This window comes from Rosa chinensis, chromosome 3 (genome assembly GCF_002994745.2).
Source record: "Rosa chinensis cultivar Old Blush chromosome 3, RchiOBHm-V2, whole genome shotgun sequence".
Lineage (NCBI taxonomy): Eukaryota > Viridiplantae > Streptophyta > Magnoliopsida > Rosales > Rosaceae > Rosa > Rosa chinensis.
Genome location: NC_037090.1, coordinates 32756553 through 32779994, shown reverse-complemented (window position 1 = coordinate 32779994; position 23442 = coordinate 32756553). Strand labels below are relative to the sequence as shown.

Below are 23442 nucleotides of genomic sequence, written 5' to 3'. Positions count from 1 at the left end.
TAATCATTTAAGGGTTTGGGCACAGCATGGCCAGGCCTTTTCAAGCCTTCTTTTGCGAGCGTCAGCCCCCACTGTTCTAATTCAGAGGCCGTCACCCCTATGGGGCGGCCTTTGTCATCGATGCCACTGACCTGCAATGGAGTGATAGGCTCCAAATAGTACCTGACATCTACATAGTTCGCGGAAACGGGAAATGGATGAGGATCCGCTTTAATCACCTCCGCCTTATCTGTGTTCCTGTTCCACATAACGAGCTCCTGATGAAGAGTCAACGGAACACAATAACTTCTATGGATCCAGTCTCGGCCCAGAATAGCACTGTAGGCCGCATAACAATCTGTCACAAAGAAAGCATAAACTCCCTCAGCTGGGCCAACCTTGATGCGTAAGAAAAGAAGTCCCAGGTTTTTTGTTACAGTCCTTGCGAAGTTCTTGAGCGTAAGGGATGTGGACTGAATCTTCTCCTTCTTGATTCCGAGCAAGTGCATGGTTCTGGTAGTGACAACATTAACGGCAGCGTCGGTATCTACCATGATCCTACTAACCTTGATGCTACCAACTTCTGCAGTTATATATAGAGGTCTCATGTGTTGGATCATCGCAGGTGTTGGCTTGGTGAAGCTCATGAAGAATTCTTTGCTATGAGCATCCTCCGTCTCAAGCAAGACCGCTTCTTCTACAAGTGTCGTGACCACTGATGTGATCTGCAAGGGTTGCACACTGTTTTCCTCAGTTTCGACGCATTCCTGAGCGGTGACCGGCAGTGCATACCGCGCGGGAAGTACGTAAACCATGTTGCAAGACGTATCAGCCATATCTGTCTCCTCCATGTCGTCATCCAGATTAAGCTTGGGCTCTTTGATAGGAGCAGCGGTATTGAACTGCTTAGCCAAACTATCTACCAACGACTCCTCTGTAAGGCCTTTGACCTTACACTGCTCGCGTTCCTGTACCACAGGTGTCTTCTTTGGCAAGTCTGGCTTCGGTTCTCCTCCTGCGCTTGCCTTAGGGGAAGCGACCACTACACTCTGGACTCTTTTTGGTCTCCATTGTAAAACATTAGTAGTCTTTTCCTTGCCCCCCAGTCTCTCAAAAACCGAAGGTTTAGCTTCCGGTTCTTCGCCAAATAACCTGCGCCTGACATGAGGTCGCCTTGTCGGCGAACTCACGTTTCGAGCTGGTGGAGGTATCCTTTCTTCGGTGATCCTACAAAAAACACTGGGCTTATCTGCCCCTGTTGCTTGTTTCTGAAGGCTGCGGGGAGCCACTAATGGCTTGGCAGCGAGTGCCTCCATTTCCTTCTGATACTGCTCCAGTGATTTGACCAATTGCGAAGGCTTAATCAGGCCCTGATCCAGAGCCTCTAGAGCGCGCTTGGCTTCCCCAAACCTGCGTTGTAGTTTCCTTTTCCTGGAAGAGCTTATTTCCACTGCCTTCCCTTTCTCCCTAGTGTACCACTTTCCTTCCTTGATGGTGGCAGCTGGAGGAGGTGGGATGTAGGGCTTGGTCAGAATATTCTTCCGTTCGTTCGTGGCCTTCTCCTGTTGTTTTTGGTAGACCGCGGCTGCTTTTAGTTTCCTGAATAAGTTGGAGTCCTTTGGGGATGGTGGTGACTCCATTTTCTCTTTTCCTCTTGGGCTAGAAGGCTGATAGTTCCGCAATGGTGAGGCCCACTTAATGGGCGGGAGAGAGCCAAAACGAAATGTCTGCTCGACCTCTTCATGCGACACTTGGATGCCACACTCTTCTTTACATCGCGAGCATAGGATCACAGGTGAGGCTTTTCCAGCCGCTGTAGCCTTCTGCTTTGCAGGGGTTTCATCCACGGCAGATTTTCCTTCGCTCCCCTTGGTCCTCAAATCCAAGGTCGTTTTCCTCTGATTCTGCTTAGCCCAGTTCACATCGACCATGTTGATCCCGGTGTCGGGAAAAGGGTTTAAGTCTATGAGCGCTGCCGCCGTCACTGGGGCTTCCACCTGCAAACTGCCATTATTAAGCCATACCTGAATCTGGTCTTTGAGCTTCACACAGTCTGCGGTATAATGGTTCCACAGGTTGTGGAATTTGCAGTACTTCTTCCCTTTCAACTGGTCTGGCCGAGGAAAAGGTCCGAAGTCGGTCTTCACCATCTTCGCGGCGATCATCTCATCCAGAATCTCATGTGCCTTATTGGCATCATAAGTATATATCGCGAACTCAGGTTTGGTGAAGGCCATCGATTTGAGCTTGACAGGTTCCTTGGAGATCTTCAGTTGCTTCAGGGCTGGATTCTTCCTCCTGGTCAACTCGTAGGCAGCGATATCATTCTCATCTTCCTCATCGTCATCCTGAACCACTTCTTCACTGTGGTGATGGTAGTAAGGGTCATAGGTGGCCGGCTGGTAGCTCAAGGCCGCTACAGTGCGATGTTTTCCTGGCACATATATCCCTTTAGATGCATTCTTCCTTGCATCTGTTTCCCTGAGGAGATGTTCAAAGCTGCCTACCTCTGTGATGAGCTCTCCCATTGATTGGATCATGCTGCCATGCTGCTTCTTCCGCTGACGAGGTTCCAAACCTTTGACCGCTAGTTTGACTAACTCCTTCTCGGGCAGTATGACATTCAACTTGGATTTCTGAATTTTGAAGCGCTGAAGATAGGCCACAGCAGACTCTGTAGGCTGTTAGGCCATCTGGGTGAGAGAAGCCAAGTCAACCTCAGGTTCAATGGCCCCAAAGGTTTCTCGGAATAACTTCTCCATCACGGGCCAATCTGTTACGGTTCCCGATCGAAGCTTCGAAAACCACCTAAAGGCAGCTCCTGAAAGAGAAGTGCCAAAGATCCTGCATTTGAGGATGTCATCATTCTGGTACTGGCCACATTGTACCCTAAACCTGGCCAGATGAGTAGCCGCATTCTCTGTGTCTTCTCCTGAAAAAGTAGAAAAAATGATATTTTTATAACCCCTGGGAAAGGGTGAACGCATTACATGCGGCGGGAAATGTCCCTTATAGACCCCATCCACTTGGGTCCTAGGATTAGCCAGCCTGATCATCTCCTCTACCTCTTCACGTCTCACATACTCCGGACCCGGAGGTGGAGGAGGAGGTGCTGCCACAGTATAGCGAGCAGCCTGTAAAGGTATCGCCTGATTCAGAGTTCCTGCCCCTTCTCCTACATGTACAACGTGGGTTGTAGCTGGTTGCTGAAGAGTTAATGCTGGTATGGGCCTCTCTTTTGTCAAGGCTGTTATCTTAATTGGGTTACCCGCCTGATCAATACCATAATAGCTTCCTGGCAGTTCCTGATATACGTTTTTGGCCCCGTCGCTGTCATATTGAACAAAGGTGGTAGAACCAGATGCGGTTCCACCGACTCTCGGTGTCTGATGCTTCTGCTTGGTGGTCTGTCCGTCTACCGAGGTGACTTTCTCTTTGCTGCCACTGATAACCATAGCTTGCTCTTTGCCTTTCTGTGGCGTAGCGCCAACGGTTGCGGCCGGTGTAGCGGTGCTGCTGCTAGCTTTCTCTCGCTGATTAGGCAGCACGTACTTGCTAGAACCAGATGGCTGGCCAAGTGAACCGAGGAGAGCATTAGGGTCCCCTAAAGCCTTATTCAGCACTTCTTTTTCCTGGTTCAGCTCGGCTCTCTGCATGGCCACCTCGGTTGCGAGGCTAGCGCCATCCTTGCGAAGACCGGCCATATCTGATGCAGTCTGCTTGGTTTGGTTCGCGATGGCCTCCAAGATCTCTTTTTGGCACTGATTCTGCTCACTAGCGACACCCGTGACATGAGCCCTTACTGCACTTTCTGATTGTGCGATCTGTTGTTGGGTATCTGCTGCATGTCGGGTGATGCGTTGGTCTAACTCGCGCATGAGCCGGTCTGTCTTCGCGGTTTCCCTTTCAAAATCAGCGGCTATCTTCTTGCGGTGATTTTCAATGTTCTCCATGATGATCGCGAACCTCACCTCCAAGGTCGCTCCATCTGGAATAGGCTTCGCGACGAAAGCCTCTCTTCCTCCACTTTCCACTGTATTAGGAACAGCGGTAGGGATAACAGGCTCGCTGGCCTGATGAGCAGTAACACTCGGGCCCTCAGTAGTGGCCGGGTGATTCTCTTCCCGTTCAGTTGACATGTTGGATGATTGAGCAGGATGAGAAAATCGTTGAGTCACTTGTTCTTCAGAAAGACCACGACAGTCCGCACGAGAGTGCGGTCTGTAACTGGAGGTCTTGTGTCTTGAGCAGTTAGCTTAAACCTTTTGGTAAGGGTTTTCACTCGACTTCCCAATGGCTACGTTCAGGAAGAGACACTATTACAAGTCCCACTGGGCATGCCAAAATGTTTGGCACCAAAACCAGTTGGCTTGCAAACTGTCTCTTTTGAGCGTGTGCGCGGGCGTGCCAGCACCGTGGGATGCAGTCGTCGGGAGAGTCCCTTGACCTGACTTCTTCTTCAAGCGCTGTGGACGAGGAGAGCACCAACCTCGTCATAGGGTTCTTTCTCTAGCCTTCTGAGAAAGGACTTCTTGCCTTACGGATAAGGACTTTGGATGTGATCTCTTCGCGTCACCGAATCGATACTCAACGTTGTAGGCTGAGCAGAGCAATCACTGGGAAGTTTGGAGAAAGCAAGGGTTTTGCTAAAGCGTGACTTTAGCTTCGCTGGGTTGCGAGGGTGTTACCCTTGCTTCGCTGGTTGTATCGGTGGTAGTAGCACTAACAGTCGGCTCGCGAGGAGACTAGGACTGGAAGCACGGTCGCCGGGTTGATCTGGTGATGCTGACAGTTGGCTCTTGGAGAGACTAGGACTGGCGCGCGATCACCGGGTTTCAACGAGGTTGAAGGTTTGCTCCAGGGAGGCTTTGTAATCGCTGGGATTGATTGATTTGAGAGAGATCTTACTTTGTCCTTGAAACCTAGTATTTATAACTAGGGTTTCGACTGTTCCTTGCCACAGAAGGATTATTGATTGAAGTTTCCTATTCAATCTCTGCTACTTGACTCCAATAAGGTTTCGTTTTCCTTATGGATTACAGAATGGGCGAAGCTGTAACCCAAACCCAAGCAGGCTTATTTTTGGGCCGCAGGTATCGGCCCGCTATGCTCTGAGGTGTGGCACTATTTCTAGGTGATATGGCGTAAGTGGACACTCTCACTACGCTTACCTGGTGATGATTTTATTTGAGGTAAGGCCGTGTAGTTGGTCCATGGGACTGGCCATCAGGTATTATGCATTTATTTGAGTTTCGTGCATTGGATTTTGAGTCCGAAAGATATTTAAAGTTTGTCGTTCTTTAAAGAAATGGTTTAACTCTAAATCCACTAAAGGATCTTGCCAAAATTACTTTTGGGCTCAAACACTATCATTGCTTATTAGAAAGTAATCTGAAATCTGCCTATCCCAAAGCAAACTCCCGTGATTGCATTCGTGCTCATCATTTAAATCATTCTTGTAGGAAGAATCCTCTCAAAAATTGATATTGGGGATTGTATGCTAATGTTTCAACTTTTAATCATAGAATTCAAGCTCCAAGACATATTCTTAAAAAGGACCCTCCATACATATCCACGAAAAAATAAGAAACACCAACTTGATTTTTAACCAGAAAAATGCAAGTATCTATGAAGACTTTGCTTATATAACTCACTGAACTTAGCAACTAGTACTTTCTTGCATAGAAGAGGGTTAAAAGTAATTCTTTGAAGAAATCAAAAGGATAAATCAGATGTTACAGCTTCATAATTAGAAGAAAAGAAAATATAAGAATAAAACCTACATTACACAATACTCATCAATAACTGAACTATTTTTCTGCATTTTCAGCAACAAATAAAAAGTAAAGGCGACATAATCAAATTTTTCTGTCATGTCTTTATCAGAGGATAAATAACTAATCCATTTAGTTTCTTCTTAAAAACAAACAAATCCATTCAATACGCCTAAGGATATGGTCGATCAAATCTGACACTATAACAATTTCAACTTCAGAAGACTTCTTTTATTGGATACAATTCTAACTGGCATACTCAATGACAGTTCCTAAGCTTTTTAATCCTCACATTTTAACTGAACAAGCACTTTCATCATAAAAAACTGTTGAGTGGTCGAAAGTTCAGTTAGCTTTTGACTTTTTGGACTTGGATTGTGGCATCAGTTTAATGTTTTAGTAAAACGTAAGTAGATTTTTCCTCAAGTAGCAATTTTCTTTGGCCCAAGGTAATATAACCTTAGCTCGAAAGAGACTTCTCTCCAAAAGTGAAAAATTGTAATCTTCCAGCAACAGGCCTAACTAGAGTACTAGACTCCCACAAGGGCAACCCGGCCTCTAAACCAGAAATTTTTGTGACTTATAATCCATTAACCTAGCTATCTACCCGATAAAAAAACACTGGTGATGCATTTTACACTGATTCGTGCAATCTTTGATGAAATAAAAGCTCTCTCTGTTGAGTTTTTTATAAGCCATGTCACAGATCATGTCCTATCCTATGCTTCTTTGTATGTTCTTTCTTCTATCTCAACATGCATATTTAACATGAAATGATATCCAGAATCCTACTTTTATTATTTAGTCTACTGGAATCAAAAATCAATAAAAAAAAATCACATTAGTCATTTGATATTAACTCCTCCTTAAAGATAAGATTGAAGCTACAAGTCATCTTCACTATCATCACTGTATGAAACAAGACCAGTCTTAGAAACAACACTGGACTTATCAGTATCAGCCTCAGGTGTCTTGGTTACCTCTAAAGTTTTATCTGTATCAACATAAGGGTTTTTCGCTGTGCTTGTAGCTTCTTCAATGCCCCCTTGATCAATTTTAGCTTTCTTCGCCTGTGGCTTCACTTTAACAATCATACCTAATGGAAAAGTAGGTGGATTCCTCTTCCCGGCTGGTTTCTGCTGCTGCTCCTGTAAGCAGATTATCGATTTTATCCACAATTGCAAAGTAATGCTTCCATCCACTAGAACCAAATATTAGTGGATATTGGCATCTCTCTCACACATGCTCATACTAACACACATGAGATACCAACCTTGACTACCGGAACAGAAGGTATTTCCGTCAACTCTTGTACAATGCTAGATTTTGCTGCCACCGCTGCCTGATAACAAGGACAACTAGTTAAGAACTATTCTGTTTCAAAAGAAGAATTTATCTCAGAAAATTTACTATATGGAAATAATATTAATAATCATTACGCAGCAAGCTCAAGCAAAATGACATATACAAGAATAAATGAGGCACTTCATAGGAAGTCACGTATTCTCAGTTCAGAATATGCGCATGAATGACTAATTCAAGTTGGAATAACCTTTGGAGCATGCTTACAAGGACAGATAGCCTACAGAGAAAAATTCCAGGGTTTCATGGGACTACACCACCAAGAATGGCATCAGCAGATTAAGTTAGGTTGAGACCTCTTTTGATTAAGCTCTCATACCCCACCGCTTCGCAGTCAAACCGGTCTACTAAAAAAAAAGCGAAATGGGACCTTTTCTTTCAGAACTTTGAAGCATTTGCACTAATCTATCTTAAAGACACTGCATCGTTATCATCATCCTCCACTTAAGGAGCCATTAGTCAAATCCCCACAGTGCGTCAGAAGCTCGTGGCTTCGTGGGCTTCAAGTGCCAACCTTTTGGTTTCTGGTAAGATAATCTTACTTAAAAGATCTCGTTTCTTACTTCTTTTCTCGTTTCTTACTTCTTTTTCTTTTTCTTTCTGTTTATGGCATATGGGTCTTAATCCTGGAAATTTCTGGAATACGCCCAGAGAAGGCTGCGCCCGACACGTCAGTTAACGGAAGGGCAAAAGGGTGATTCCAGGTTTCAAAAACGACAAGCTTTCTGTGGTGGTAAAAAAGGTTTTACTGCAGCTCATACCTCTGAGGTGGCAATGGCAAGATTGTCAATTGACCGAGTGTGTCCTACTTAGTTGAAGAGGGAGGCACCAAGATTTTTTTGGTAACAGCAGACACTCGAAGAGGGAGACTCTCAATACAGATCTCAAACACCTATAGCTCCAGCAGGGTGTAGACTGCCTGATACACACCGAATCCGAGCCGCTGTGTTCGATAACCCAGAAAGGTACATAATCTATTTCTAATGAACTCTTCTAATGAATGGAACATTGTTATTTTCCCTGATGGTACATGAGTTGGTTTAATAGATTTGTCTAAGTTTGGGTGAAATAGATTGAGGGTGAATGAGGATTGGTAAAAGACTGAAATTTACCTGTTGCATTGATTTGTAATTATAAAAATAATGTTCATAATAGAAAACAAGGAACAATTGATGCCCAGATTATGAACTAGGAAGTGGAAGGTAGCTTGTTTGTAAACAATTTGCACTAAAATGGATAATGTTATATAATATTATTATGATTACTCGTAGACATGTATGAACCCAACGGAGGATGCATTACAGGGGGCTTGTTAATTGAGATAGGCAGCTGTTGAGCAACTAGAAGGGAACCACAAAATGGAAGACGTAGCGAAGCTGAAGAACATAATTTATAGGGAAGAAAATCAGGTGCATTATTTCATGTCATGTAATTTTATAATTTGAAGATTATAATAGGAGACAACATTTTAGGCTGTTGGTAACCCATGAATACATGTTTCAGGTCAGCGAGAGTGCTGTTGAAGTGGCCAGTCTGACAACTGATGATGATTGCAAGACATTGTCCGATGTTAATGACGAATCAGACCTCGAGGTTACAATCAAAACAGCGTGTCGAGGAAAACACTTCAGAAGAACTATGTCTTCCCTGTCAAATGAAAAGGTAGCTGCGACATATGAAATTGGGTTTCGGTCACTGCACCGATTTCGTTGTGGCAAAGTGAACCTCCCACTGTGCCAAATGCTGGTTGAAAATTTTGATGTTGGGAACTCATGCATCATGATACACGGAAGGAACCTGACAATCACACATGAAGACTTTGGCACATTATGGGCGTCATGGATAGAGGGTGCGATGTGAATCTTGAAGGAAGCACCGAGGACCCTGATATACTGGGGCTGAAGAGCAAGCTTTCAAGGAAGGAGAAGGAGATAACCATACATGGTCTGAGGAGGTTGTTGATTGAATCTGAAAGTACCGACGACACTTTTAAGGTCAGCTTTGCTTTGTATGCCCTTGCAACTCTGTTAATCCCAGTTACGGGAATCGAAGTTGATCCAAGATACCTTATACCACTTAAGGATCCTAATGCCCTGGGTTCAAAAAACTGGGCAAAGTTTGCATTCGCCAAGCTTGTTGAAGGGTTGTCATCATTCCAGGCCACGCGGACTGGTTTGGCAGGAGGTTGTATTATGTTCCTTCAATTGTTCTACCTGGACGTTGTTGGCAACGGTATCTGTATATATCCAAAGATTGGGAAACCAGTGATGACGTGGAGCAGAGATGACTTGAAGAGAGTTTATGAAAAAGTGGAGAGCGAGGGCGGATTTAAAAGCGAGAATGTGCGTGTAACAAAGAAGTATTTCAGGGGAAATGTACTTTCAGGGACTGGATCAGTTGATCCCAGCACAGGGATTAAGACAACTGTAGTAGACGATTTATCAGAAGTGAGGTCTGATGTTGGTGTTGTGAAAGGGGATATAGAGAGTTTGAAGTTAACGATTAGTCGGTTGGAGCCAGACATGGGTCGATTGAGGAGAGCAATTCTGACACTAGAATCCACGGTTGGGCAACTTAAGGCCAACGGTCTCGGCGGCATTGTTGCTGAAGCAATCAAGCAAGTGTTTGAAGACAAGTCCTACACTTACGGTGGTAATTTTGGGAACGATGGTCTTTTTATCAATGAAGAGCACCAAGGCACAGAAGCTGAGCAACATGACGATGAGATGCCTCATAACAAATCTATCATTGTAAGTTGTCTCCTATATAGTATAAATTTACAGCCACATTTTTGGATTTATTTGGATGGTGTTATTTGCTTTGTGTGATGGTTGCATTATTATCGGAACTGCTGATTTAATTTTGAATATAACATTCACAGGTCATGTCCACTGACAAGGATGCATATGGATGTGACAGCATTGACATGGAAGAAGATGAGGCAGGGAGTTTCCCGGCGGTGTCTGAGATATCGCACAGCGACTCATACCTACTGACCTATCTATTCAGCAAGAAGGTTACCGCCAACGACAGTGTTGGGAGGTAAAAAGGCTACAAAGTTTATATCCTCTGGTTATATTCACACAACGGTATTAGAATTTGATATAAAAATATAATAATATGGATCGAACATGGCTCAAAACCATATGCATTGCATAGATAGAACTTGTTGATATATCGCACTGCATGCATTTAATTTCCGGAAGTATACTGATAATCTGCAGTTTTTTGTAAATAGGATAACCATTAGTTGTACTGTTTAATGACAATCTTGGCATATAATTTCGTTGAACGCCAGCAATGAAGTTGCGAGGCACGAGGAATGGTCTGTTTCTCGATGGGACATGAGGAGCTTGTCCCCAATGCAATGTCTGACCTGTGAGGTAGGAAACTACATATCAGACCTCATTCATCTTATGTGAGACCAATTTTTTATAAAAAGTCAGATTAATTTAATGTTGAAGGACCACACGCAGATTGTTGACATATCGGCTGCTTACTTGTTTGATCGGGGATCGGACGACTGGTTCATGCCAACTTCATTCATTGAATGACATATTTTAAAATGAAGAACCTAGCTTTGAATTAGCTAATCAGCTTCACCATTAATGGTTGCCATACTGCCATTAGTTTTAAATCTATTAGTTTTAAATCTTTAGGCAATTAGGATTTAAGTGTTTGTTAACTGAATGAAATTCTACACACACACATGTTGCCACACACCTGTCTTGATGACTATAACACATAACCAGTATTATATGTTTGAGACTTTGCATGGATACAGACTGAACTTTCAGCATTCTTGCCAACTTCATCTCCGTAGAGTTAACTCCTTTAGGTTCCATAATGCACTTGAGTGCTTATCTTTGTAAAGTTATGTACAAGCCTATGCTGCACTAGCATTTTTTGTTGCTAATATGTAGAATTTCATGTTTTTAAATTGAAGTGATTCTGAAGTTGCTGTGTGTGTTTTAGTTTTTTTTTCCCCCCTCCAACATTTTTAATCCTTTCTTTGTCTTATTTAGGTACTATATGGCATGCGATCCAGATCAAGTATGCTTTGTTCTGTCAGTCTATGGCATTCAATATGATTCAGTAAGAGTTGGTAGCTTTCCTAATATATTCCATGTTTTTGTTTTTTGGTTTTGGGTGGCTTTCATGTGCATAACATATTGAAACATAACAAATTAACCATCTAACATTGTTTACATCCCAAATATATCTGCTGCAGGGCTTTAATCTCCAAAGTAACATATAACGGTCGGTGGTACCAAGCATGTCACACTGTTTTCGACAACTGAAACAAAAGAAGAACAACGATCTGCTAATCTGTTTGGAACACAATATGTAAGTGCCTCTTCCATGGTAACTACATCATAATGTGGGGGCTTTTGACCATTGGAACAGTGCTCAATTTTCTTGGATGTGGATTGCTTTGGCTTATAGTCTCACAAAAGATTGCTGCTTTGCCTTTGTGGGTGGTGAGTAGTTCAATCAAGTTTGAATCTTGATCATCAAGTCTGATTTTGGGTTGTTTCTATGTATCGCTTCCCTTTTTTGTGGGTACCAATAGTTAGCCCTTTTTGTTTCATTCTGATATGTTTTGTCTGATAACCTTGATTACTGAGTTTAATTCAGTACTGCATTTTATATTTATGTTTAGCGCTTCTGAAATGAAATTTTTGAGACTGAGATTACAAAGGCTTTCTGCTATCACTATTCTATTTGTTAAACCTGTATAAGTTGTTAGGATTCATAAATTCTTGATCCATGTTCTATGTCCTTGAAAAGGATAGTGCTTGGCATCACACACTTGAGTAAGGAGATTTACGAAGGCTGTTGTGGTTGTGAGTCCAAAGGAAAACTATTGTACTGCTTGCTTATACTGTTGTCATCAAAACAAGGTCGGAGTTGCTGCATAACACTGGATTTTGTGTATTTACACTTCCTCACTATAGTTTCTTGCTGAACCAAAATTTGTACAACTAGTGTGGTTGTTGAGCAGCATTATAAGCTCTGAGATCCCTACTTGTGTATATATATGTACAGACTATTTTTGTATGGTTGCACCATTTATCCCTTTTTGAATTATGGGCATCGTCGGATTGATTGATTTCCATTTTGAAATTTTTTGGATCGCACATTCTTGTATTCGTATTCCTCTTTGTGCCCCAAGTTCCTCTTCATTTTGATGAATCCTTGGCCAATTAAGGATAGCATCCTGTGCATTGATAAATGGATACCTAAACCAATTACCTTTGACCTTTTCTGGAACCCTGAGAACCCTAGCTGATATAACCATACCAAAACTCTCAATTGTTTGCCAAGTTAATTATGATTTTATGAGACAGAGACAAAAACACGGATCTCCCAATCTTCCTCCTCACGAGATAAACAAGCTTGTACATTAAAAACATAACAATGTTTATCTGTAGCACCACGCAATTGTCGATATTTAACTCAGAATATACATCACAGGAGTGTACACCACAACATGGCAAACCTAGAATTAAGACAGAATTATGGCGACTATCATATGTGAAGCCCAAGAGCAATTCTTTACAATCAGAGTAGAACAACAATAAAACAACTTAAACAACCGAAATTTGGAATTGGGGGTTTTGTTTAGAGTCAAACACATAATAAATTCAGAAACGTGACCGCTCTAGGCCAACAAATGAATCAAACTATAGTTTTTAACTGTAGTCTGATTACCATGTTTGCTGTTGTGATAGGTTATGCCTTTCATTTCAACCATCCATGCTTCAAAGTTAATGTCATTTGATTCTACACCTTTTGGAAAAAAAAATACTAGGGTTTTGATCGTTTCATATAAATTCAGAAAGTAGAAATTACATCTTGAGCTGCATTTAAGTGCTCGTACAACATTTGATTGAAGCTTGAGCATTTCTGATATTTCCCCTCCAGTCTTCTGAATGTTTCATTGCACTTCCTACAAAGCCTGAAAATAGAACAAGTTTTTGCATTAACAACATGCAGCATGTATTTATCCATAGAAGAGACTCTGAAAAAAGGAGGATTTGATGGCTTACAAGGTCCGCAAGTTGACCAGATAACCAAGTCAGAAGGAAGAGTGCCAGAAAATTGATCGAGTATTAATTCATAAATACAGCAAGTCTCTTCAAAACATAGAAGATGAACTTCATGCTAATCAATCTAACAACCCAAAATATGAGGAAAAGCCCAAAATGCAATACATCAGAGACCCAGATCAAGTCCATAAAACTGATTTAAAATTCAGCAGTAAGTAATTTCCAAAAGAAAAGAAAAGCTAAATGATTAAACTGTAATGAGTAGAGTAAAGGGTTTCATTATCTGGTGCTGCATATCACAAAAGTTCAAAACTTTAAGAGCCCAGATCGAGCAAACGTGAAAGAGAAATAGGGTCTAACCTCAAATGTGTTCTTCAGTAGCTCATCAACTGTAAAGTTAAAAAGCCAAAAAAGACGAACAAAAAACAGAGATCAAATTTCAGATCAAACAAAAGGATGATCCATTTACATATTTGAAATGGGTTGTTCAAACTCTACCTTCCTCCATTGTCAATTGAAACTGCTTGATCGCTACTGAATTAGGAATACCCATCTTCTTCTCTGTCAATTCCCTTTGCAGATACTTAAACATAAAGAAAGACTGCAAATTTTAGTTCAACTACTGTAAACCCGAAACAAATTGCAGAAGCATTTCAATTCCGTATTAATAAAATTCATAGACATCCCAAATTCAGTCAATCTAATGCTTTTATATATCAATTCCATATATTCATCTCCACCACAAAATTACATATTTAATTAATCTCAATATCCCAACAGAAACACATTCACAACTCAAAGGCTTGGAATTCTTACCTTGTACCATTTCTACCGAGACAATAGTCTTAATGATCTGCTACTTCATGCAATCCTCCTTAGTTCCTCATCATCCCTTTAAAAATCAATCGAAATCAAGACCATAAGCTCCCCTTTACATTTCAATTTCCCCTGTTTCCTCCCAAGTGCGAAATTCAAGAACAACAATCAAAAGAACTGAACATCAGAGTGAAATTGAAACTCAGCCTGTTAACGAATGAGAGGCTAGGGAGAATGGGTTACCAGAACGAATAGGATAATCCGGCCGCGGCTTTGGTTGAAATCAGAAGTCAGGCCCTTGGTTTTGATAAAAGGAGAGGCACTGACTCCATTCTTGGAGGTATTGGAGCTCGATTCGATTTGGAGAAGGAAGACCGGAGAAACCCAGGGTCTAGGATTCCGGGGATGGAACGTGCGGGGTCCTTCGAGGTACGGCCTGCGGCGAGGCTTCTGGATTTTGATGTCCGGCTTGCCCTGAGCACGCTGATGTTGAGGAAATGGCCGAAACTTGATGAGAGCTAGGGAGCAGCGCCGTCGCGACTTTGATGGTCGCGTGATGAGGCTGGCGGCGTGGATGGTAGTGATCTTCTTGGGTTTTGATCGGAATCGGGTCCAAAATAGATTGGCGGTGGCATGTTTTGAATTGGTGGCCGGAAATGATGGCAGAGAGAAGGGGAGAGGAGAGAGGAGAGAATTAGGTGTGCGGCCGAGGAAGAGAGAGAGATTGTGTTGAGTTTCTATAAATACTAGTGGACATAAAGGTAAAATTGGTCCGGTGGAGGGTTCTTTCCTTGAAAATTGAAAAACGCCGCCGTTTTAACAATTTTTTTTTTTTTTTTAGAAATTAATATCAACTTTTTTATTTAATTCATTAATTACTGTTAAATAATGCACGGTTTGAGTCCACAATCGAATAGAAATTTGATAATTTATTCATGTCATACCAATTTACTACTAACGATATAAATTAACAAAACTATAAATAAAGACATGGTACATCTCAAACCTTTTCAGCAATTTAAATATAATTTGTTTAGGATTAATTTCAGTTTACCCTCTGAGGTTTGGAGGTGTCATCATTTCACTCCCTCTACTTTCAATTTTGAATTTTTACCCCCCAAACTTTCCAATTTCAATCAGCCATGTCTAATTTCTACTATTCCGTCCAAATTGGACGTTAAGTCTGACCGTTGAGAGCTAAAATGGTCATTTCAACATAAAAAAATTTAAAAAATAATAATAATAAAAATTAAAATTAATTTTTTTTTCTTTTTGTTTTTTTGTTTTTTTTTCTTTTCTGTTTCTTCTTTTAAAAAAAAAAAATTTGTCTTCAACTTATACACCACAAGTTATAATAGGTTTATAAAAACAAAAAAAAACTCTGGATAGTTGAAAGCCACTCACTGGTCTACGATATTTGTGATATATCTCTGATAAAGTGAAGAATTTTAGGATATATCCCCAATAAAGTGAAGAAATATCTATAAAAAATAATTTTACACTTTATCTGTAAATAAATATCTGTAAAAAATGATTTTACACAAATATTTCTTCACTTTATTGGGGATATATCATAAAATTATTCACTTTATTAGACATATATCACAAATATCGTAGGCCAAAAATGATTTTACACAGATATTTTTTCACTTTATTGGGGATATACATATATTTATTTACAGATAAAGTGTAAAATTATTTTTTACAAATATTTCTTCACTTTATTGGGGATATATCCTAAAATTCTTCACTTTATCGGAGATATATCACAAATATCGTAGACCAGCGAGCGACTTTCAACCACATAGAGTATTTTTTTTGTTTTTATAAACTTATTATAACTTGTGGTGTATAGGTTGAAGACAAAATAAATAATAATAATAAACGAAGAAACAGAAAAAACAAAAAAAAACAAAAACAAAAAAACAGAAAAAGAAAAAAAAATTAATTTTTTTATGTTGAAATGACCATTTTAGCCCTCAAGGGTCAAACTTTACGTCCAATTTGTACGGAATAGTAGAAATTGGACACGGCTGATTGAAATTGGAAAGTTTGGGGGTAAAAATTCAAAATTGAAAGTAGAGAGGGTGAAATGATGACACCCCCAAACCTCAAGGGGGGTAAACTGAAATTAATCCATTTGTTTATTAGGGTTATTCAAAACTAAAACCCTCCATGAGCAAAATGGGGGAGGAAATGGAATTTTAAAAAATGCATCATTGGATGTTGTCCGCATACGAATATATGGTAGTGGTAGAAATTTCAGCGATTTCCGTCTTTGGTTGGGCCCCGATCTGCCTGGTCAAGTCGATACCCTAAATAGAACATAAAACAAATATGCTCGTAAACGGTCCTTGGCAATTCACTTTTTTCGATCTTTCAGCTCCCACACTCTCGTGCGTAGGGGGTCTACTTACGGATGTCAAAATTCCGGAACGTTTGTCCTGGCATGGTGCCACTCCCCTTAGGGAAGTTTGCTTGTGCAAAGCGTTGACTGCTCCGTTGGGTGCCTTATTCACGGCAGATCGGCCTAATTTTTTTACACAATACCTATCACTGTTGTATAAACATATGGAAATTTTTGGATTGATCGATTTCCATTTTAGAATTTTTGGATCGCACATAATCCTTATATGCCTAGTAATGTAGTATGACTTATTTATAAAGCTTGTCACCCTCCATGAGCTAAATGGGGGAAGAAATGGAATGTATTAAAATGCACCGTCAAATGTTGTCTGCATACGAATATATGATAGTGGTAGAAATTTCGGCGATTTCCGCCTTCGGTTGGACCTCGATCTACCAGGTTAACTCGATACCCTAAATAGAACATAAAATAAATATGCTCGTAACAAGTCCTTGGCAATTCATTTTTTTTTATCTTTCAGCTCCTACACTGTCGTGGGTAGGGGGTCTACTTACGGATGTAAAAATTCCAGGATGTTTGTCTGCGGATTGTGCCTGCTCTCTTATGGAAGTTTGCTTGTGCAAAGCGTTGACCGCTTCGTCGAGTGCCTTATTCACTGCGGATCAGCCTAATTTTTTTACACAATACCTATCACTGTTGTATAAACATATGGCAATTTTCGCAATGATCGATTTTCGTTTCAGAATTTTTCGATCGCACATAATCCTTATATGCCTAGTAATGTATAACTTGTTTATTAGGCTTGTTACCCTTCATGAGCAAAATGAGGGACGAACTAGATTTTTTTTCAAATGCACCGCTGGATGTTGTATGTCCACTTCAATCATCAAGTATTTAGTCACATTGATAATATTTAGGACGGAATCACATGATGTTTCATACATATATAAAGCCAGATTCCATTAGTATTTCCCTGAGCTTTACAGAAAGACTAAGAAGGAATTAGATATTCTTCTCTTAAGTTGGCTACAAGAACCCTCCTCTTCATACCGAAACTTTATTCTTTTTGTCACCCCCCGAATTTTGAATAAAGAAAATTCAAATCCGAAACGCGAGAACAAACACAAGAAAACACATATAGAAATTTTTTCATTTAAACTAAGTAACAAACAAACTGAACTCACAATGTCAATACCGACTCGTTCTTTAGTGTCACATGTTACATTACAGATAGTTTACAAATCAAACTGAATGACAATTCAATAAGTAAACACACCCACCACAACTCACTACCCAGCGGAAGACTTAAAACTAAGAGCACCCTTCCACGTCTATGCCATCGAAAGTACACCTCAGCTTTGATAATGATCACTCGATAATCAAACCTGCACAAAAACCCCTATACACCATAGAATAGTGCACCGGGAATGAACAAAACAAACCCGGTAAGCTTTTCAGCCCGCATGAGTAAACACAATTAAAGTGACTCACGTCACTCATGCTTATAATTTCTCAACTCGTGAGATAATTAAAGCAACAATATTTAATTCCACAAAACACAACCAAACATCAAGTTCATATCATATCATATCATATCATCACAACGACAAATCACACTCACTTCCCTTCAACATAAAGCATTTGTCAAAATGATAACCTCACAACTCATTTCCCAATCACTACATATCACAACCCACAACTGTACCCACAATAAGAATTAAGCAAAATCAGTAATCCCTGCATAGAAATTTAGTTCAGGAGATCACATGAAAAACAAACAAAAGAAATCATATAAATCCCTGCATAGAGTTTAGTTTTAGGAATTTACATTAAAACAAACAATACAAAAAGCGGTAATCCCTGCATATAACTTAGTTTAGGAGATTACATAAAAACAAATAATTCAAAAGGAAGTAATCCCAGCATATAACTTAGTTCTGGAGATTACATTTAAAGAAAACAATAGAAATGAAAAAGGAAATTAATTAAAGAAATCAATAACTCAAGCTAAAACCAAGACTTCACCCTGCAAATCTGAATACACCATCTCACAAATATCTCGTTTCAAAACTCGACATCGTTACCTCAATCATAGCCCGTCACCGCCTAAGGTTATGGCATCCGATACACTCGCCTCAATCGTTAGCCCGTCACCCGCCCAGGGTTATGGCATCCGATACGCTCAACCAATCGTAGCCCGTCATCTGCCTAAGATTAGAACATCCGATACGCTCAACCAATCGTAGCCCATCATCCGCCTAAGATTAGAGCATCCGATTCACTCAACGAATCGTAACCCGTCACCTGCCTAAGATTAGAGCATCTGATTCCCTCAACCAATCGTAGCCCGTCACCTGCCTAAGATTAGAGGCTTAGAGCATCCGATTCCCTCAACCAATCGTAGCCCGTCATCCGCCTAAGATTAGAGCATCCGATTCCCTCATACCAGTCACTACGTCGACCCTCAATCCAAAATTCGCAACATACAGGATAGCTTTCTCACCACATGTTCAACAATTCATTATTCAACATCTTACGTGTGGAAATAAAAGCTTGAATAATAATCAATCCATGCCAATCATCTCATCACTCGATAACACGCCAATCAATATATATATTCCACGTAAATATATATATACGTAGTCATTCACGCAGGAATGACCACTAATACCAACTATAGTTTTATAAATTAACTACTCGAAAATCATTTTATATCAAAACATTGTTTTAACCTACCTATGAACCGTTGTCGATCAAGTTCATATATTTTAAAACAAATAATTTATTTTGAAAATGATTTAACAATTAAACAAGTAATTCCGAGTAATAAATAAATCCGTTCGTAAATGAACCACGTGAGATTTACTCACCTCCAAATCCTGCTGCGTCTTCTCTAACAGCCAAGATACAATTCACAATCGTCCGCCAACTCAAACCATCAATCACCTAACCAAATCAATGCCACACTCAATACAACACAAAGCACACAATTCACAAAACACAATTATACGACGATCCAACAGTCGGATCCTCATCCGAGACCATCCAACTTCTTCGGAACACTTTTACGATCAACAAATCAAAACTACAAGTCGATCGGAAGGCCAAATCCTCACGGATCGAAAACCGAAACGAATCGAAAACCCTAAAACCCTAACATGCATCAACTTTCTCCAAAATAACCTTATAATATATCAAAACGACCGTATTGATGCGTAGATGCATAAACTGAAAACAGAACACAAAAATATGGTCTGACTTGCCGCTACGCGCCACCACAAGCGACGGGTCAGCAGGCGGTCAACGCCGGGTCAACCACCTCTAATGGCAAAGTGACCAACTACAAACTTATTCAAAATGAAAAGATGGGCCACCTTCATACCTGGAGCTAAGTGAGATTCCGTCTAGATCGTCCTAAATCAAGCTTGGAAGTTGGATCACTCTAGTGCGTCTGATCAGATCCTAGATCGAATCAGGGACGTCGAAAACTTCAAACCTTGATCTACCACTCTACACTCAAAATCGTGATGCAAGGCCTATATGGGGATGATCAGCAAGAAGAGGCGATCCCAGAACCGTGAAGAAATCGGTCGGGAAGTCGCCGGAGATCAGAAACCGGTCGGGTCCCGATCGTACAACTGAGGGCCTTCGATCTCCCTCTGTGCTGCTCGGCCGGTGAAGATGACACCAGGGATCGACGGAGAGAGGCAAGACGGGTCCATCTGGGTCGGGTCGGGTCGACGGAGACCAGTCGGGTCTGAGGAGAGAGAACGGAGAGAATCTGGGGGAGAAAATGAGAAAATGGGAAATTTTGGGATTTAATGAAAAATCCCGAAATTTCTCATATTTATAGAAATTTCCCAAATTTTCAATCGCTCATAACTTTCTCATACGAACTCCGATTTCCGCATTCCACATGTCCACGAACTCGTATCGACGCTCTCTACAACTTTTGTGAAGGAAGTTTTTGGAGAAACCCAACGTATAAAAATTCAACCATTGCCACTCCCCCAAAACCATATTCTTCGACTAATAATTCGTCCGAAACACTTCCGCTCCATTTACGAGCCACGAAATCGTCCAATAACCACTAATTAAATTTCGGAAAACATTAGAAATTAATAACGAATTTCCGGGGTCTTACACTTTTGCTCTTCTAATCCCATTTGGTTGTGCGAAGAATGCAAAGTTAGTACTACTCACACTCACACACGAGTCATAAGAGAAAGAAAACGAGGCACACTTACATGCTTTTCAACAACTGCATGAACTGCTGCATCAGGAACTATTGGCCTGCCTATCATTGTCTGACTACTTGTGCCCACCAAGAGAACCTTATTCAATATCAACTGCAATAGACAAGCAAACCAAGCATCAAAACTAAGCTCCCATGTAAAGTTTAAAGTGCAAAAGATTAACTATTCCCATGCAAGTAAACGAGATCTTCTACCAGCAAACTTCAATGCAAAAATTAGATCTCAAACAATCTGACACCAATGGCAACATTGTCTAGTCAACCTCCCTAAAACAAAAAAATGGGTTTGTTTATTCATTTAGCTAAACAGACATCATATTAGCTATAACAAAAAAAGCATGAAACACCAAATGTAAATTCACTAGTTTGGCTTACGGTCTTCACTTTATTCACCAATTATAAATCCATGAATTACTTTCGTGCATATCGTACTCTAAATCCATCATCTTCCAGTCCCTCCTTCTACATAAATTTTATAGATCAATATACAAAAATAAATATCCTATAGCTTAGACCCTTGCTTCCAAATAGTGAGCTAATTTTAAGCCCAAGCAAGATCTCACAACGTTGAAAATCACAAATTCTCTCCGACCAACTAGTTTTGAGAATGCCATATGAATGTGAGATACATGGCAAAAACAAATGAATAAATGAAATGAATCGGAGCTTATATTAAGGCAATGTATAAGAGCAGTAGTCTAAATTAAGTTAATTAACACTCTAAAAGTAACTCTTTTGATGCAAGTCCACACGTCCAAGTGCAGTAGTGGACCATTGGAAGGCAAATGGACCATCATCATTAATACAAACAGAGCAGAACACTTAAGCTTCTGACTATAAAGATAAACATACTTTCTTCGCTTTCCAGAAAAGTAGAACAGAACAAAGAAGAACTAATCTGACTGTAAACCGACCAACCACATATACAAACTCCTATCTTGACTAAATGGTACGAGCATTACACTGACACAGATGCAATACCATATAAGCTGACATGGCACCAATCAATAACAAACAGCAGTAGCTAGAAAGCCAACCTTCACACTTCCTCTGAACCCAACACGGATACATTGTAAGCTACAAGACCTCAAATGCATATTCTAATTCGATTTCTGCAAACCTCATCCACTGAACATTCATTTCTTTCGGCAAATGAATGTACTATTGAAAAGGTTCCGTGATATAGGTATTATAAGTACTATGATATAAACATATTAATGTAATGCAGTATTATAAGTATAACTACTAAAATTGGCATACAAACTTCCAATCCCATTTAGCAGCAAAACAAAATTCCTGTAAAACTTTTAAATGGCAAAATTTTCACAGCTGTATTTAGTGATTTTAAAGCTAATATGAAGCTACGGCAAGGTCATGGTAGATTCATATTTCCCTTCCAATGGTTCTCTTATGAGATACCAAGACAAGGTCTCCATACATCATAATGAGCATTATTTTCAAATACCAACAAAACAAATATTACATTGCAACAAAATCTTCTGATACCTTATGTTAATAAACTGATGTCGATTGCGTTCGTTACTTGTGGTTGTAGAAGTTGACAAGCAGTTCCCTGCATCAACTTCAAGCATTACCCAGTTCCCTTATTCATTTGGTTCCACTTGTTCCTAATCACCCTTCCTCCTACAAACAGATTTTAATAATGAGTAATTATAGCATAGGCATGGGCTATATGACTTCCGTCGTGAAAACAAAACCTTAACTAAGACTGTAATACAGTTAGTGGTTGCAAACAACTCAGGTTGTTCAAATTAATTCAGTTCAGACACAGTATTCAGTTTCATGAAATTATCATTCCATGCAATTCCCCACAAGTAAATATATAGCATTTGTCTCTTTTCAGTTCTTCATATGCATTTTACAACATCAACCAAAACATAACTAATACGACATTTCATCAATAAATCCCCTACTTTAACATTTACATTACTTGGAAGTTTTAATTCACCCAGTTCATTGACATTAATTCCTGTAATTATCAGTATCAATGGGAATACATACCCTCACACGATCTTTGCTATTTACATCGTTTACGTAAAACCAACTCTGCCTTATTTGACTTAAAGGTGCCTAAACAACTGAATCTTTCAATAAATCCTAAACGACCGAATCTTTAGACAAAACTATCATCAATAAATCCCTAGACATGCGTCTCATCAATATACACACTTACTAGATCCAAGTGACCCTCTAAGGGCCTCCAAAATCTGATACAAGGGGCAATGTCGTCAGCTGTTTCACTTCATCGATCCCCTCTCAGTTAAGGGACAATGCCGTCGGATGTTTCACTTCATCGATCTCCTCTCAGTGGTCTACAAATTTTACACCATTGTTTATCGATGATGACGGGTACTCTTTGCCTACTCTTTCTGGGATCCCTCTTTTCTCTAACAGGTATACTATGTGGCCAATGGGAGTAGGACGTGACTGTTTCTTTTAGCATTTGAAAGGGGACGTGGCTGTTTCTCCATCACCGAAAACTTTAACCTGCATTTTACCTTGTTCCGCATATTACCTGAATACCCTCCGCCCTCCACATTGACGATAGCGATTTATCTGATAACGAACGTTTTCTCTGCAATTACAACGCTGCCTTTCTAATTCAAATCCTGAGGACCAGAAGAAGCCACTACGTCCGGACCCACACAGGCGCACCCTATGTATGGCGTATTCCAGCCGCACCCCTTAATCCTTATTCCTTAACTTCCATTTCTGATATAAATGTGTTGGAAACCGTGCCAGTACTTGGCTGTTAATAATGGACCAGATTGGTTTGGATTGGCTGAGATACTCAGGGAGTTGCGGAGATTAGAT

The 23442-nt window shown here is 40.3% G+C and overlaps 1 protein-coding gene and 3 long non-coding RNA genes across 8 annotated transcripts; 1 reads left to right on the top strand and 3 right to left on the bottom strand.

The window, feature by feature from the left end:
- Positions 1-6574: 6574 nt before the first annotated feature.
- On the bottom strand, positions 6575-7486 carry LOC112195114. 2 transcript variants are annotated; one of them, XR_005808944.1, is made up of 3 exons: positions 7306-7486; positions 7027-7095; positions 6575-6901 (listed from the first exon to the last, which is right to left on the bottom strand). It is a non-coding gene; the product is annotated as an uncharacterized LOC112195114 (long non-coding RNA). The 2 variants fall into 2 exon arrangements; XR_002934356.2 differs by lacking the exon at positions 7306-7486 and having other exon boundaries at positions 6575-6898; positions 7027-7182.
- A 243-nt stretch (positions 7487-7729) lies between these two features.
- On the top strand, positions 7730-11498 carry LOC112193252. Of its 2 annotated transcripts, XM_040517121.1 has the most exons (7): positions 7730-8080; positions 8387-8524; positions 8619-9865; positions 9997-10157; positions 10414-10498; positions 11141-11210; positions 11347-11498. In XM_040517121.1, the coding sequence occupies exons 3-6, from the start codon at positions 8945-8947 to the stop codon at positions 11204-11206; spliced, it is 1233 nt and encodes a 410-aa protein (XP_040373055.1). In that variant the 5' UTR covers positions 7730-8080; positions 8387-8524; positions 8619-8944; the 3' UTR covers positions 11207-11210; positions 11347-11498. The 2 variants fall into 2 exon arrangements, with proteins under 2 accessions (XP_040373055.1, XP_040373054.1); XM_040517120.1 differs by lacking the exon at positions 8387-8524 and having other exon boundaries at positions 11141-11363.
- A 1201-nt stretch (positions 11499-12699) lies between these two features.
- LOC112193253 lies at positions 12700-14712 on the bottom strand. Of its 3 annotated transcripts, XR_002933815.2 has the most exons (6): positions 14228-14712; positions 13985-14116; positions 13667-13751; positions 13529-13557; positions 13169-13292; positions 12700-13077 (listed from the first exon to the last, which is right to left on the bottom strand). It is a non-coding gene; the product is annotated as an uncharacterized LOC112193253 (long non-coding RNA). The 3 variants fall into 3 exon arrangements; XR_005808835.1 differs by having other exon boundaries at positions 13169-13557; positions 13985-14161; XR_002933814.2 differs by having other exon boundaries at positions 13169-13557.
- Positions 14713-20421: 5709 nt separating this feature from the next.
- Positions 20422-22248, bottom strand: LOC121052188. Its single transcript, XR_005808323.1, has 3 exons — positions 22114-22248; positions 20600-20701; positions 20422-20442 (listed from the first exon to the last, which is right to left on the bottom strand). It is a non-coding gene; the product is annotated as an uncharacterized LOC121052188 (long non-coding RNA).
- Positions 22249-23442: the final 1194 nt, after the last annotated feature.